Here is a 17070-nt window from a genome sequence, read left to right on the forward strand (position 1 = left end):
ATAAAGAAAGGATGGTAATGGTAAGATTTGAATCTGGCTCATTCTTTCTTCAAGGTCTTGGCCATTACACTACACATCTTTTAGGTATTCAAAAGTTTGTACAGAAGGAAAAACTTTCCTCTAAATTCTCAAGTTTAATAACTGGAGGCCTGTGAATTAAACTGACAAAAGACAGATTAGCAAGAGGAAAAAACCAAAGTTTATTTGCATGTGAAATGCACAGTTGTGCAGGAATACTCAGTGGTTAACAGAGTCGAACTGAAGCAACTTAGCAGCAGCAGCAGCAGCAGCACTGAGTGAAAGGAGGTGGTTAGAAAGGGGAACTTATATACCATTTTAACAAAGGGTGATAAATTATGGAGAAGTGACTAGACAAGGAAAAGGGAGTTAGGGCTTCTGGTGTGGGGGGCAAGTTGTAGGAAGGTAACTAGGAAATGTATGGGAGAAACAGTTTGTAGACAAGAAACTGTTTGTGCAGACTTATCTCAACACCATCTCCGTAAGAGTTGTTCTTCTCTTCCTGGTATGGCAGAGGGGGCACCTTTGCAAATGGAAATTTCCTTTATAAGTGGAAATTTCATTTACCAAAGGGAAATTTATGTCCTGCTTTTAGGCAGATTGGGGGAGGAAAGAGATCTCTTCTTGTGTCTATTGTTTAATTGCTTTCAGCTCAAAATAATTCTTTTGCCAAAGTGGCATATCTTGGGGTAGCATATTCTGAACTTCAGGTTTTATGAATAACTAAATCTTACTTAAGTTCTTTGTAAAACAAATAACGACTGCAATTATCTGTTTGTAAAAGGATAATTTTATATATTCAGTTTACCTAAAACAGTGATTTGCTCTTCAGAGGGCGTTTGGCTATGTCTGGAGACCTTTTTGGGCTTCCCTGAGGGCTCAGAGATAAAAGCATTCACCTGCAACCCAGGTTTGGTCCCTGGGTCGGGACGGGAAGATCCCCTGGAGAAGGAAATGGCAACCTACCCCAGTATTCTTGCCTGGGAAATCCTATGGACAGAGAAGTCTGGCGGGCTACAGACCATGGGGCTGCAAAAGAGTTGGGCACAACTGAGAGAAGACCTTTTTAATAGTCATGACTCGAGAGTGAGGTGCTACTGCATCTAGTGAGTTGAGGCCAGAACAGACCTCTACAACACAGAGAATATCTGGCACAAATTTAAAGTGCTGAAGTTAATATACCCTGACATATACTGCTGCTAAGTCGCTTCAATCGTGTCCGACTCTTAGCGACCCCATAGATGGCAGCCCACCAGGCTCCCCCATCCCTGGGATTCTCCAGGCAAGAACACTGGAGTGGGTTGCCATTTCCTCCTCCACTGCATGAAAGCGAAAAGTGAAAGTGAAGTCGCTCAGTCGTGTCCAACTCCTAGCGACCCCATGGACTGCAGCCTACCAGGCTCCTCCATCCATGGGATTTTCCAGGCAAGAGTACTGGAGTGGGATGCCATTGCCTCCTCCGACATATACTGAAGTAGATGTAAACACTTAACAAAGTTTAGCCTATTTTTCCCTAATGTTTTACAGTTTCTGACTGAACGTGTTCTTTATGTACTGAAATGAACCTTGTTTATATTTTAAAGGCTTCCTCCCCTGTCATCTTTCACTTTAAATTTAGAAATGGGATTTGAGGGAAAATTGCATATCAGCTGAATACTTTTTAAATACACATATTTCCAAGTTTTAAGTGCCACTTTACTCAGTTGTTTATGGAAACATTAACTTAAAATTCTAATCCAGTGCTTCTCTATAAGTTAAAAATATAACTCGTGCTCTGTTCTTCCTATATAAAAATGATGCCAAAGGCCAACGATAGTAAACATTCTTCTTCAGACTGATTTACTGGTAATAGTGATGGGTCTGCATTGAGTCATCAGTTCTTTCAAGTCATCTTCCTGGGAGCCATGTGGAAAGCAGTCAGCTCGGTACAGATACCGGGTATACGACTACAGAACCTTGTTCTTTGTGAGAAACTAAGTGATATGCGTTTGATTCAAATCTGTGCTATTGTCTTGACAGCATTATATTTTCTTATTAAGTTCCAAGACCTTTCCAAGCCTTCAGAGTTTCCTGGCCTTCATGGTTCGAAAGTCAAAGTAAAAATTCATATGATAAAATGGAATTCATATTCACTTAAGCATTTTTCTTTTCCCTTAAAAACAGTCCTTAAAAGTTTCTTCGGGTAGGGAACAGCACTTGAAGAGGTGAACAGTTAGAGCATTCCAGGTCCCTCTTATTCCCCTGTTTAAAACATCAAAGGCTAGAATTTAGTTCATGAAGTTGTCTGTTTCCTGACAGACATTAAAATCAACATACCGTTTAAGAACATCCCCTCATAAAACAATGTACAGCTTCTTTGTTCAGCATAGAGTTCTGTGAGTAGACCCAAGCATCGACTCCCCTTTAGCCCAACTGTTGTATCATGCTGTGAGACACTAACCATACTCACGTTCAGTTTCCATCAATATTTTGATTAGAACTTGTAACATTTCTCCAAATGAATTTCTGGGTTTCATCTGAATTATATTTTAAAAAGTTTTAAGGAGATTTTTATATGTAAACAGAGGAGACAAAGTATCACGATCTCTTTTTTCTTAAAAAAAAAAAAAAAAGCTCATTTTTCTTATCCAATAGTCCTCATCACGACAACTACACACGATAATTTTGGCCCAATGATCATTATGACCATTGGGTCACTGCAGTTTCAGCTCAAGAAAAGGATGGTGCAATCGTGGTCATCTCTACCAGGGGAAACACAGAGAACACTCAGTGTTAAATATGACACCTATAATTAGGAAGACCTATGGTTATACCAGAGCAGTTTTAAGGATGAGGTAATTTTAGGAGCGTTGAGAAAGCAGCAATTAATTAAGTTTTCAACGAAGCTTGTGGTGCGGTACATTCTTTGACACCCAGTTATGCTCTGTAAAAGAAATGCCTGCTATCTCTTGACCTATCGGGTTAGGGTGGCTTTGTTATTACGGGTCTAAAATTTGAGATTTAGAGTTCAAATCTCTTACACTTAGAAAAATCTAACTTTTTAGGCCCTTACAACACCTCCCTGGGATCCAAGTGGCTTGGAACTAATGAAGTCTATGAACAGCCAGAGACCTAAGGCATCACGTTTCACTAAGAAAAAAACCAGAAGGTCTGCGATTAGATTAGGCAAGGTGGGGGAGAGGGTTATCGGCAGGTAGGGCGCCGGAAAGTTACAACTCGGGTTATTTTTTAACCGGCGCCCTACAAACGGCCGGCGTGTAGGTGGCTCACTCGCTAACTTGTAAATGAACTTCAGGTTCTCTTACTTGGGGAGACTTTCTGGATCTGAGAACCTGGCGGCGGTTCAACGACCCCGCCCTCGGGGTCCCCAAGGGACATCTTCCGGAGAGCCCGATTGTCTGGGGCGAAGGCTCAGGGAAAGCAGGGAGTGAGGGGGCGAGGGACGCGGGTCCCGAACGCCAGCCCAACCCGGCCTCACTCCCCTCGGGTGGAAACTTCCCGGCAGCGAGAGAGGCGGGAGGGGGCGGCGGGGCGGCGGGGCGGCGGTTCCCCTCGCGGAGGCAGAGAACTGCGCGCGCGAGGCTCGGGACGCGCGGCGAGCGCGGCGACCCGGCCGCCTCCTCCCCTCCCCGCCTCCGCCGGCGCTGCCTCCTCCCTCCGCCCGGCTCGGCCTCCCTCGCTCCCTCCCCTCGTGGCTGGCTCCGGCGGCGGCGGCGGCGGGCGCGGAGGGCGTGCGCCGGCCGAGAGGTGTCGGTGGCGAGGAAGGGAAGTTTCAAGTGGAAGGTCGTCCGCCGGCTGGCGCGTCCTCCCGATCTCCTCCGGCAGCATCATGGCGGAGCCGAGCGGCTCGCCCGTGCACGTCCAGCAGCCCCAGCAGGCGGCCCCGGTGACAGCGGCGGCCCCGGCGACAGCGACAGCAGCGCCGGCTCCGGTGGCTCCCGTGGCCACGACTCCGGCCGCGCAGTCGATCGGCTGGCCCATCTGCAGGGACGCGTACGAGCTGCAGGAGGTTATCGGTCAGTGCGGCGGGCGCGGCGGGGCCGGTCCAGGCCGGGCGGGAGGTGCGGCAGGCGACGCGGGATGCTGGGCTTGTCTGCATGCACGCCCTGGAGGCAGAGCGGTCGGCTTCTGGGCCTACCGGCTTCAACAGTTTTTTTTTTTTTTTTCATTCTTTCGGTGAGCGCGGGTGCTGCAGGAGGTGGCGCGGCGGATGTGACTCGCACTGCAGACGAGCCGCATGCTGCAAACTTTTATCTCCCCGATCGCTGGGGCGGCGGAACTGGGGACCCGGCAACGCCGCCGCATCTCCCTCCTCCCGCGTGCCGGGCCCGCAGCCTGTGGTCGGTGGCCGCGCGAGCAGGCAGCCGCGGTCGGGGTGGGGTTGCGGGGGCGCCGCCCTGGTCTTCCAGCGCCCCCGCGCCGCGCCGGGGGGCCGCGCGTCCTGGGGGACTTAACCGGCGCAGCCGCGCCTCTGCTCTCTAGCTCCGCACCCCAGCTTCCCATCAGCAACCTCTCGCCATGGGTAACCGGGCTACGTAGGAGTTCCAGGGGCCCAGGTTCTTTCCTGAGGCCAGGGAGGATGCTGGCCTCCCTTCCTGACAGCCCCAGCTCCACGCCCGCCCTGCAGCCTGGCTTTCCGCGCCGCCCGGCGCGCCCGGGTACCCGCCTCTCGGTGCCCGGGCGCGCCTCCTGCTGCCCAGCCCGGTCGCCCGGAGAAAGAAGGCGCCCTGGCCTCCTGCCCTGTGCTGGGCCGATGCTTCCCCTCTGGTCCAGGGCCGAACTGCATGAGTGAAAGCCGAGGCTCTCGATGACCTGCTGCTTGCCTGTTGGTGCCTTCTAGTTGGCTCACCAATATCCCCTTATCTTAGATTTTAAAAAACCTGGCCAAGTCGAATGGCAGGAAGCCGCCGTTACTTTTCCCTGGGCCAAGCACGTGAAGGACCAGATTTGTGTTGACCGTTGTTGGATCATCTCGTCTGAGAGGCTTGTTAAACCCAGTTAGGGCACCCTCCAGATAAAGTGGGCCCTCATTATTGGCGGTGGGATGGGATGCTGCCTTCTCATATCTTGATGTTTAAGTACATGATGAGAAAGGAATTCAGGATATTTATTTTAAACTTTTTCCCCTTCTTTTCATTATAAAGAATGTGGCCCTCCCTCCCTTTCTTTAAAAAATTAAAACCGGTAATAAGAATTTCATTAGGTGTTTACCCTTTATCGCCTGCTGCTGTAGGAATGGAACATAGCATAGATTGAAATAAATAGACCAATGACTGGCAGAACAGTAACCTAGGATATGAAAGCAAAATTCTTCGAAAACCCATGCCTTTTATAACTTTTTGCCAAAGACTCTCCTAATATGTCTTCCTGTCACTGCATGAATTATGTATCTTCAAGGGGTTTTTTAAAGCCTGTTCAGTGAAAACTCCTTTCACCTGCTAACTAAGCCCCTTCATCTTCCCAGTTTTACCGTCTGCTCTCAACCTACTTGCCCCCACTGGTATTCTGGTTGCACTGACTGCACACTGAATAGTCAGCTGTCCTGGGATACACCTGGCCTTCCATTCCTTGCTGTCTTTCACAGGCTCTTCTCTAAGTGCCCATCTTTGTAGTTAACCTCACTCAGCTTGCGATGAATGTTCTTGAGTCGCCTTCTGCTTCTTCCAAGGCAAAGTATGGTGGCTTTTTCTGTTCCTTTTTTTATATGGCTCACAGCATGTAATCCCATAGTTTTTATTTGCGCAACAGAATCTAAAGGCCTACTCTTTCCCAAGCATTGTGCTAGGTTTTTGCATTTAGAAATGAATAAAATGGTCCTTGCCCTCAGGGCTTCCCAAGTTTAAGTAACTGATTCTATAGGATGTCATGAGTGAGTACTGGTCGAGCATAAAGGAGGGACTAACTGCTTGCTTGGAGAAATGAGGAAGCAGAGTATTCCGCAGAAGACATCTGAACTGAATTTTGAAGTCTGAATAAGTTTATAAGTTGCTTGATTATTTCCATTGCTGCTTTTCCTTGTCAGCTGTGAACTCCGTTAGGGTCTTATTTATCCCTCTGACTCCAATACATAGGGATGGTCCGTAAAACTTAATTGATGGTAACCTGCCACATGTTTCCATAGGGCCTAGGACCAGTATTTACTTACAATCAATTTCTATGCTTATTTTGTCAATTATTAGGGTCAGTATGCAAGTTTGCAATATGGAAGACAATATGCTTGCCTTTTGAAAGCAGTGTTTGAGTTGACCAGTTTTATGAACTGAAATGAATAAAATCTTAGTTTAATTAAAGAGACAGGATTGATTTCAGGGCTTCTTTCTGCTTGCAGTAGCAGCATTGTTAATTACGGTTGGTCAGTTTCATTAAAAAAAAAAATTTACCTGAGGAATTTGCCAGCAGAAATGCCTGTTTATTACTTCTATGCTGATTTTTGTATATTCACACTGCAGGAAGGGTTTTCCTACATTTAAAATTATCTCATATTTTTCCAGTTGAAAGAGGCTGTCTGTGTGGTGGCCGTGTGATTGAAAAGTCACATTGCTGGAGTAGGGTTTTCCAGGGGCTTAATGTTGTAGGGAATTACACACCCATTTCCATTTACTGTTTAATGCTAGTTAAGTAATGGGTGAACTTGTGGTTAAGCACTTCTGCTTAAACATTACACGCAGAAGTTTGTAGTTCAAACATGGAGCCTGTTTCAGTGTGAACTCGGGTGGACAGCCTTGGCCTCTTGGGGCCACAAGGCAGGTGTCATATCATGGGACCCCAGCAGTGTGAACCGTGGCCAGCAGGAGGCTCAGATGTGCCTGAGCAGAAGGCCCGGCGAGGCCAGGTGTTTTAACCTTCCAGCGTGGCATGGAGCTCTTTTTCTTCTTTTCCTTCTGGCAGAGGCTAGGGCCTCAAGATTAGGAGAGACAAGGTTTACTGAAATCCAAACAAAGCAGGTTCAGTTGTTTGATTTCTGTTTTAGAAGAATAAACACAGGATTTTGCAAGTCTAAAAATAAACTTTTCTCTTTGTTATTTCGTTCTTGCGTGATAAAAGATCAGTGGAGAATTTGTAATGGTAATCTGGTTCAAAGGTTATGGGCAACCTGGAAATGATGCAGAATCTGTTGGAGAGAGATTTATAGGGAGAGGTTAACTGTGTTGTAAAATGATTAAATTCCTTGTTTTATCCATCAGTATTAGTAGATTTCAAATATTTCAGTCTCCTATAGAGAAGTAACTGCTCTTGGAAGGTGTTCTAGCCTGTTTAATACCCTTCAGCCTCATTAGTCTTTGTTCCTTACCACCCCCAACTACCCCCATCTCACTCTCGCCACATTCTTTAGAAGTATATGGGGCACCCAAAGATATGCCAATTGAAAAATTAGTTTATTTGTTGGTGGTATTAATATTATCACTTCAGTTTGCTAAACAAAGAACAAAAGAGGAATCATAAAAATGTTGACTTGGGCATCCTTAATCGATTGAACAAACCTCAAGGAACTTTCCTGTCGAAAAGTTGTAGTCAGTACAGTATCACTTTCTGTATTTGACTCAGATAATTTCAGCAGAGGCTGGTATCTTTGTTGGTTTTCCTGTGAAAAACTCTAAATAGACTTAGGCCTCAGAACATGTTTGATTTTTTTTTAGTTTTTTTTTGCAGTATGAGACTTTCTGTAGTTTTGCACCTTATTTCTAAGCATTGCTTCACTTTCATCCTAGACAGTCACTTGGAATCATCCGCAAGGGCCACCTCCTTCATTTCTGGTCCTCGTCAACAAAAAGAATTTGGTTTCTAGTCTCCTAACTGTAGCTTGACAGAGGGCTTCTCCAGTACTCTGGTTTCTTTCTTTCCCAGGGGCTTTGGTTAACCATTCCAGTGCGTTTCCCCCAGGTGCAGGTAACAGGCAACTGGCCAGGTCTTTAAGCAGCAGCAGCCGAGAGCAATCCTGCTCCGTGCTCTCGGAAGTTCTGTGGAGCTCTACGGTTTAGAGTTTAGAACTGGTTTTATAGGTGTCCGAAGCATCATGAGGACGGTGGAGCTTGTTTGCCGGGGACCTCAGAGGCATGGAGCACTGAGTGCCCGCATTCTGATCTCCCAGGCTGCTTTGCCACTGCTGTCAGTTGCTAATTTTTTTTTTTTTTTAACTAAAAGAGTCCTGAGATGCTTAGCTTCGTGCAGAGGTTTCGATTTTCATATCATGTCACTTTTTTTTTCTTCTTGGTAAGGAGAATAATGCATATAGAACTCGTGTTTTTTCATTATTGTGATGAAATATACATGAGATTTACCATTTTCTAAGTGTACATTTCAGCGGTGCTAATTACATTGACAGCAGAAATGCTTTTAAACATGCTGTTCAAACTAGCATGTACGAAAAATTTCTAGGTTAAGAGAAAGTCGTGGTAGAATTTCCATAGTATTTGCTTTATTTATGCATTTGATTTGTGACCAGTAACATGAATTTCCTTCCATCTGTCGTAGTCTATTGTGTACCACATTTTTGATGGTGTTGGAGAGTAACTTGAAATGTGGTGGGCTCTCGAGTCGGGAGGTCTGGTCTGTTTCATGGACGGGCGATGGCAGTTGCTAGCTGTGTGATCTTAAGCCAAGTTGCTTAGAGGTATCTGCACTTGGTATCCTCATTCAGGACCTGGAGATGGTAACAGTAGGATTTGTGGGGAAAGGGAGACTTTGGAGCACTTAGAGCAGTGCCTGGCTCAGGGCGAGCTTTCCGGGAGCCTGAGCCCGCAACTGTTGCAGGCTGCGCCGGCTGATCAGATCTGCGTTACCGCATCTTGGAGTTTCTCTGCCCAGGAGAGTTGGCTCTTCCGGTGGGCGGCTGGCTGGGGAGCCTGAGGGCCCTGAGGGGAGGAAGCTGCAGAGACCTGTGGAATCGGACAGCTCAGGGCTTCGGGTGCCAGATGGCTCTTTGACAAGTGTTAAGGGCATCCTGCGGGAAGATTGGTGGAGGAAAGGCCCGGCTCAAAGAGCTTCATGAGCAACCTGCTCAGACTGCACTTTTCCCCCACCTCTGGAGGCTGCCGTGCTGGCAGGAAATGCTGCTGACTCAAAGAAATCGTCCCTGTGTGCCCCAGCAAGGCAGAGGGCATTTGTCTGCGGGTCAGGTCATCACTGTGGCTCCCCTGTCTCCTTCCTTGCCTCGCTGCCCTTCCTGCCACTCTGAAGTCTCCCTCTTAACAGTTTCACAGCAAAGGAGAACAAAACAGGACACTCTCACTACTCCCTCCTCTAGCACCTGCCTTATCTCTCTCCTTCCCTTCCCAGTGGAGAACCTCCCTTCCACTGCTTACTTATATCTAGCCTCTACCTCCTTGCTAAGAAGCCGAAGTTGAAATCTCCATGATCACTGTGGCCTTCTGTGACTGCAACCAGTGACGCCGCAGGGCTTCCCTCTCTTCCTCTCTCTGCAGGAGTTGACGCCACCTACCATTTCTCCTCCTTCCCTGGCTGTGCCTGCTCCAGGATCCACTTCTCTGTGGCTCTGAGGCTTCAACCACAGCCCAGAATGCCTAGGGCCTGCCTGGTCTTTGGACTGGTGTGAGAGCTCCCTTTCAAACATCTTTTTGTAGATACTTCACAGAACCTCATACAGTGAAATTCACTGTCCCTCCACCTTTGCTTCAGTCCTAATCCTGTCCCTTTTCCATTCTCCATCTTCCTGAAGACCCTCGAGTATGAAGCAGAAACGTGCTGCTCATCCCACCCTTTCCTGGCTTCCTCCATCTCCCGCATCTGATTGGTGTTCAGCAGTTTGGATCCCGTCTTTGAGGCTTCTCTCATTCTTCCTCCTGGTCATCGTTGGTTCAGTTCAGGCCTCTCTCAGTTCTTCTTGAGTGACTGTAATCTCTTCATAACCACGTTTCTTGTCTGCAGCCTTGCTTCCAGCTCTAGTAAGCATTGCTACCAAAGTGATACCCAGATTTTTATCAGTTACCACCAGACTCGGACCTTTTTAAAAGTGGCTCTTCCATGATGGTCAGGATGAACTCCGAACAGGTGTTTAAGGCCTTCTAGAATTGTCTTTTGTCTTCCATTCAGTGCCCCCCACCCTTGTCATTGCAGTTCTCAGGACGGGCTCCCAGCCAGGGGGAGCGTTTTGCAGCTGCTGAAATGCTTCCTGCTTTCCCAGCCCCTTCTAGGCAAGTTTTCTCTCTGCCTGCAGCACCATTCCACCTCTCTTCCATTCTCATGTATTTAACAGAGAGCTCTGTCTCCCCTTTTAAGCGTTACCTTTATTGAAGTATAATAGGCACACAGAAGAGTACAGGTCATAAATGTATAGCCTGATGCACGTTCATAAACGGAACCCACCCGGATCCAGGCTCCCCATTAAGACCTGGAATAAATGGTTTCTCTTCACAGAAACAGTCCTCTGCCCCCAAATCTCCTTCCCCTCTGCCTCCTCTCTTGGCCCTTTCATCCCTGGTGATCCTTATACCCTTGCTGTTTATTGCCTCCTTGCCCATCCTGGCACTAGATATCACTCCTTCTTGAGGACAGGTCTTTGGCCTCCATTCCCCATACCTCCCACTAAAGATTTGATAAATGTTTTCTTGGTGAAACTGAATTTTAGGGATCAACACTCCGTGCCCCCTACCTTGGAAGAGGAACATCGCCTCACTTCTGAGTATTTGCCTCCTTGGATCCTGAAGATTTAATCTTGCCTATGGTTAATGAGGATGCTCATTTCGTTGTGTTTGGGCCAGTCAGCTTAAAGGGCTCTGGAGAAATTAGCTCGTTACTCCTCCCAGATCAAGAGTAAGCACTTTGAGTACTTGCACCTGCCTGTGCTGGGCAGGTAGGCAGGCAGAGGCCTGGCTTTCCTGAGGTCATCGTTCTGTGAGGTGGCCTGTCTGGATTAAAGGATCCTGAGAGCAGTAATGGTGCCCCCCTCTTTTTTTTAAACTCAGGCATTGCAGAGCAGGGTGGGGAAGCCCTGGCACATCTCTCCTCTCAAACTTTCCTTTCTTGAGTGTACCCGTGACCTCTGGCTGTTTGTGTAGTTATATATAACCCAGCCTTGAAGCTCTGTGGGGCTTTTTGCTGTGTAGAAATCAGGACTGTTGAAGATGAGGGATACAGGTGAAACACCGCAGCAGACTGATCAGGACAGGTGGTTTTCAAAGGTTGTCATGAAGTCAGGAATTGTATTTTTTAGACAAGGGACTGGGGGATGATAGGATTGGTGTGGTACATGCTGAGACTACAGAATTAGGTCTTGTAAGCCAAAAGCAATCTAATATGTGTTATAATTCCTCTGTGGTGTATTTTTGGGGAAGTTATTTATTTCCCCATTAAATGATACTCTCCACGTAATCAAGTGAAGCTTTACATTTTCCTCCAGGACAGTTTTGTTTAAATTATCCCCAGACAGCTCCAGGATGGCTGAAGTGATTCGAGTGCTTCAGGTGTTTCTCTTTCCAAATGTGCTATTCATTGCAGTTCAGGCTACTAAGGAAGAATTCAGTATAGTAATTAAAAAGGCATTTTAGATTTGGGTTAACTGGGAAGCAGAGGAGAAGTAGCAGTCCTTTAGCGAATGGGTTGGCACGCCTGTAGTTCAGAATTGATTTAGAGAAACACTTTGGGAATCTGATGTGAGTAAATGCTGATGTGTTTCGCGTTTCTTCTCATTTGGTGAACAGTTACTTGGGAATAAACTCTTGGACACTGAGGGATTAGATGAATTGATCTTTTAAACCAATTGCTTATTTTGATACATGGGAAAACATCTTTTTAAGGTAGAACTTAAAACATCATTTTTTAAGATTTTATTTTCAGACTTCTTCCAAGGAAGTGGTATTTAGTGTAAGTCAGAGGCCGAGTCCTGAGGCTCTTCATTCAGTTCTTCCCTTAGGTGAAGATGTGTGTTCTGGTGACATTTGTGGAGCTCAGGTTTCCAGCGTGAAGTCACTACTTTACCAGAAGAACTAGTATGATGAGTAGACATTGATGGCTTTCTCTCATGTGAATGATAGACCTTCACTGGGGGAGTATTTGAGAAGCCAGTGGCCTGGGACGATCCTGAGACTTCTAACAACGACTCTATTGATGGTTGACATCCTAGAAGATTTATGATCTCTTTTGAACAGGTAGCATTAGTTTGTAGCAGGGTTTGTGATAAGGGGCATCCCAATTATGTTCTTTGCTGCTCTGTTTTGTTTGGGGGTTGAAAAGGATTAAACGTAGGGATTGATGCCTTTGATCTGCCTTGTGTCGTTGACATTTTACTTTGAATTATTTGGTCTGTCCTCCTTCTTCCCTCCCTCCCTCCCTCCCTCCCTCCTTCCCTCCCTCCCTCCCTTCCTTCCCTTTCTTCCTTCCTGTGAAACTGTCGATGTCTCCGTCACCTTTCTCAGTTATGGGCTGACTCAAAGAAGAAGAGGAAGAGAGTGCTCCAGGGAAGAAACCATAGGTGGGTTGTTGTTGAGTCGCTCAGTGTGTCCGACTCTTTGTGACCCCGTGGACTGCAGCACGCCAGGCTTCCCTGTCCTTCACTGTCTCCCGGAGTTTGCTCAAACTCATGTCCATTGAGTTGATGATGCCATCCAACCATCTCATCTTCTGCTAGGTCAGTGCTGGTTTTTTAAGGTCAGTTCCTAAGAATACCACATAAGAATACTGGGGAATAATGAAATTTAATTTTGGAGGAAACTGGAGAGAAAGTTCATTCCTGTTCCTTTCTTTCTACAAGTGAAGATTCTTGCAGCCTGCCTTAAAGTAATTTGCCTGTGGTCCAGAAGTCCTTAGAATCTCAGGCCATTTCTTCCTATTCAGTTCAGTGTTTTCTTCCACTTAAACATCATGGTGATTCTTCATTGGTGGGAGATATTACTGACTCTGAATTTTATATACCTACTGTTTTAATAAAGTACATATATAATTTATCTGGGAACATATTTACCATATACATGTTATGGTAAAAATGTATTGCATTAGAGGGGATCAAATGATCTCTATATGTATTTCTTTCTTCACCAGGGCATATTTATTTAACATGTAAATGAAGGTGATATATAAACATAAAATAGTTTCATTTCAACCATCATCTTTTGCCTGGGTTCTTGGAATAGATTATATTTTTAATGCTTGGCTAGAACCTGTTAGTAACATGGAAAGGTGTGAGAGTGTGTATGTCTGTATGTGTTAGCAAATAAGAGATTGAGGAGCAGCAAGTAGATGTATTGATCCTTCAGGGCTGATCATTCGCTGGAGCAGAGCTTCTGCGCTAAAGCCAGGTCCCTGCTGCCAGGCTGATAACTGTATCACAATGAGAGCAGCAACAGCATTCCCAGCAGTGTCTAGTTTGGAGCCATCCACTGTGGTAACCACTAGCCACATGTGGCTATTTCAATTTGAATAATTAAATAAATTTTCTGGGTGGCAAGGGATGAAGAGGCTGAGCACAGAGGATGTGCTGAGCGCCGAAGAATTGGTGCTTTTGAACTGTGGTGTTGGAGAAGACTCTTGAGAGTCCCTTGGACTGCAAGGAGATCCAACCAGTCCATCCTAAAGGAGATCAGTCCTGGGTGTTCATTTGAAGGACTGATGCTAAAGCTGAAACTGCAGTACTTTGGCCACCTCATGTGAAGAGTTGACTCATTGGAAAAGACCCTGATGCTGGGAGGGATTGGGGGCAGGTGGAGAAAGGGACAACAGAGGATGAGATGGCTGGATGGCATCACCAACTCAATGGACATGGGTTTGGTTGGACTCTGGGAGTTGGTGATGGACAGGGAGGCCTGGCGTGCTGCGATTCATGGGGTCGCAGAGTCGGACACGACTGAGTAACTGAACCGATAGAATGTATAGCAAAGAGAGTGAGCCCTAATGTAAACTGTGGATTTTGAATGATAAGAATGTATTAACGTAAGTTCATCAGTTGTGGCAAAAGTACCACTTGGTCGGGGGATGTTGATAATGGGGGGAGCTGTGCACGTGGAGGAAGGGACAGGAGGTATAGGGGGAAAATTCTGCCTTCCTCTCAATTTTGCTGTGACCCTAAAACTGCTTTAAAAATAAAGTAAAATACAGTTCTTTAGTGACACTAGGCACATTATAATCAGTAGCCAACTGTGACTAGTGCAGCGGAGGAACTGTATTTTATTCATTTCCTTTCAGGTCTATAAAACCTGCACAGTCCAGTGAAGTGGGCTTCCCAGGTGGCTCAGTGGTAAAGAACCTGCCTGCCAAGGCTGGAGATGTAGGTTTGATCCCTGAGTCAGGAAGATCCCCTGGAGAAGGAAATGGCAATCCACTCCAGTATTCTTGCCTGGAAAATCCATGGACAGAGGAGCCTGGAGGGCTATAGTCCATGGGGTCTCAAAGTGTCAGGCACGACTTAGCCACTAAACAAATCCAGTAAAGTACCTTTTGGATTGTGCAGATACAGACTATTTCCATGACCACAAAAAGTTTTACTGGACGGTGCTGGATGGTAATTTCTCAGAAATGTTCAAAACCTGACTAAATATTATTATGTTGGCTGTAAATATTCTGAGGCCACCTCTTGCTAGCACACAAAGCATTGCCATTGGCTTAGACATGCGAAAGGAGACAGACAATGCTAACAGTTAAAATAATTTTTTTTTTACGATATGCTCTATTAGAAAGCAAACTGATTGTTATTTCAGAACAACAGTTACTCTTTTTTGTGTGTGGTGGAGCAGATACCCCCATTGACATAGGAAGATAGTGGGGTTTTTTTTGCCTTTTTTTAAAATTTTTATTTTTACTTTATTTTACTGTACAATACTGTATTGGTTTTGCCATATGTTTGGAAGATAGTTTTGAAGTTTGAATTTTATCTTACCCACTTAACTCTTTTAGGATGTTCTTGTGATTACTGTAAACACAGAATCCTCCCAAATGAAATCCAGTATTTTTAGAAGCATCAAAATGTTACATTTCCTCAAGAGATCTCTTCAGAGTCTTGGGGTTGAATGCAGTAGACAGAATCACTTCAGTTTATCTTCTTTTAGGTAATGAAGTAAGAAAGAACTGAGTAAATAGTTTTTGTGGGTTTTTTTTTGGTGAAATTAACAAAGACGTTGTGAAGTTAACTCCACTTACAAAAAATGATAGCTATATCAGTTTTAGTCACTTAAATGGTGAGTCTGAATCATGGTCCTTTTTTTCCCCTTGGCTTTAAAACATTTTGGTAGTTGAGTAATTAAAGGATTTAATGGTTTTGTCCAAGTTTTATACCACAAAGCTAATAAAACATCCAGTATTGAAGTCAGAACCTTAATAGAAATTAAAACTCAATCACAACTGTTTGGGTAGGACACCTGCTTTATTAGGAGAGGGAATTAATGACTGAGGGGTGAAAAAAGTATCTGTGTAGGGAGATTAACTGGGTTTAATTTGGGGCAGTTCAGGAACGGTTTGTACTTCATCACCTTTAGTGTCCCTAGGGTGACCGGGCCAATCACAGAGAATGTTTTACTATGTAATCCTTTTTTATTTCTTTCCTTGTAGATGCCCTTTCCAGTTTCTGGAGTCCTAAATCCAGTGCCTGACCTTCAGCAAGGGTTGTTGTGGAAACATTTTTAATGTGGCCTTTCCTGGGCATATGGCTGGCTGAAATAGAAGGAGGGGAAGTGTCTCTGTGTATTTTCAAATTTTGATCATTCGGGCAAATTTAAGAATAGTGATCTTTTTGGCACAGATTTTTTTTTAAAGTCAAGATCAGGACTAAATTGTTTATCTTTACTAAGATAAATGCTCTTTGGTTGTTTAAAAAGTGACAGTCTCTGGGGCGGAGAGAGAAGGAACCTCTTAGTTCATCTGTAGCCATCTTCCCAGTTGTTTCCATAGAAGCAGCAAGGCTTTTTAAAGGCTATAATTTTACATCCTACACTTTAGAGCCCTCTAGAAATAGACAAATAGGCAGCTTTGTAGCTTATATATTTGCTTAAGTAGTCTTTAAAGGCAAAGAGGGCAACTGCCGTGCAGTCACTGGGATAGGGAGAAGTTGCAGTCAGGCGCTTGTTTGGCCTCGCTTAGAGAGGATGGTCCATTTAGGCTGTTGTATTAAGAGTGACATTGTTGGGAGTTTCCTGGTAGCCTCGTGGTTGGGACTCTGCGTTTTCACTGCTATGGCCCACGTTCAACCCGTGATTGGGAAGATCCTGTACACTGTGTGTCTTGGCACACACACACAAAAAAAGACAGTGTTTTCAGCTGTATGTAGCTGTTTAAAAATGAAATATTCTCTTGGAGCTATTATACTTAAAAGAAAAGGAGTGACAAAAATGTGAAAAGGTGATGTTTATGAGGTCTGACCAACTTTAAAATTAGTTGTATCAGAATTGATATACACAAAAAGTATTGTTTCCTTCAAGGGGACATAGTGGAATGGGGTCCACTTTTTGTTTATAGCCATCTTTTAAATTTTAAAATTGCCCGTTTCCATCAGGCCTCATGTGAAGAAAGAACACTGATTTTTTGATGTGACATTAATTTGCTCTTAAGGTCTTTCCCAGGCTGTTTTTAGCAGTTGCAGCTTGATCAGAATCGTTATTTAACCTCACAAAATGACTCTAGCCTTCACAGTGCTTGTAGTTGTTTAAAGGCAGTTTTGTTTACTATTATTTTTTAATAGATTCTGCACCACTACTTCATGGAAATAATGAGATTACCCAGGACTGTGGTTTGCCATTACAATGAGCTGTTTGTCTAGAGGCAGGAGTAGCAATAGCAAAAGCTGAGGGCCTGAGAGGATGCGTCATAGAGTGGGGAGGCGGGTGGGTTGTGAGATTCCAAATCCAGTTCTGTAAAGCCAGAGGCAAGACGGCATCATTGGAAGGCAAAGACTAGCACAAGGCAGCAAAAGACCTCAGACCCAGGCAGGAGGGGATTAAATGGAGAGTAAGAGCGCAGGGGACTGTTCGAGGTCACAGGGGTTCCACAAGGGACCAAGGCAAGTGGGGACAATGTCACTTTCCCCAGAAAGTGTCAGTGGATGTGTCTTGCTGGGCTGGGCACCTCATCTGAAGCTCTGCCTTCCAGGGTATCTCTGACCATCAGAAGGGCTCT

The 17070-nt window shown here is 45.3% G+C and overlaps 1 protein-coding gene across 1 annotated transcript in view; it reads left to right on the forward strand.

Annotated features, from left to right (window-relative positions):
- Window positions 1-1702: 1702 nt before the first annotated feature.
- Window positions 1703-17070, forward strand: part of STK39 (serine/threonine kinase 39) — a 323108-nt gene continuing 307740 nt past the window's right edge. The window contains exon 1 of the mRNA XM_069577324.1: window positions 1703-4034. Coding sequence (XP_069433425.1) covers window positions 3848-4034 — 187 coding nt within the window. The 5' untranslated portion in view covers window positions 1703-3847. The remainder of the gene's footprint in view (window positions 4035-17070) is intronic.

The sequence above is a fragment of the Ovis canadensis genome, chromosome 2 (assembly GCF_042477335.2).
Source record: "Ovis canadensis isolate MfBH-ARS-UI-01 breed Bighorn chromosome 2, ARS-UI_OviCan_v2, whole genome shotgun sequence".
Taxonomy (NCBI): Eukaryota; Metazoa; Chordata; class Mammalia; order Artiodactyla; family Bovidae; genus Ovis; species Ovis canadensis.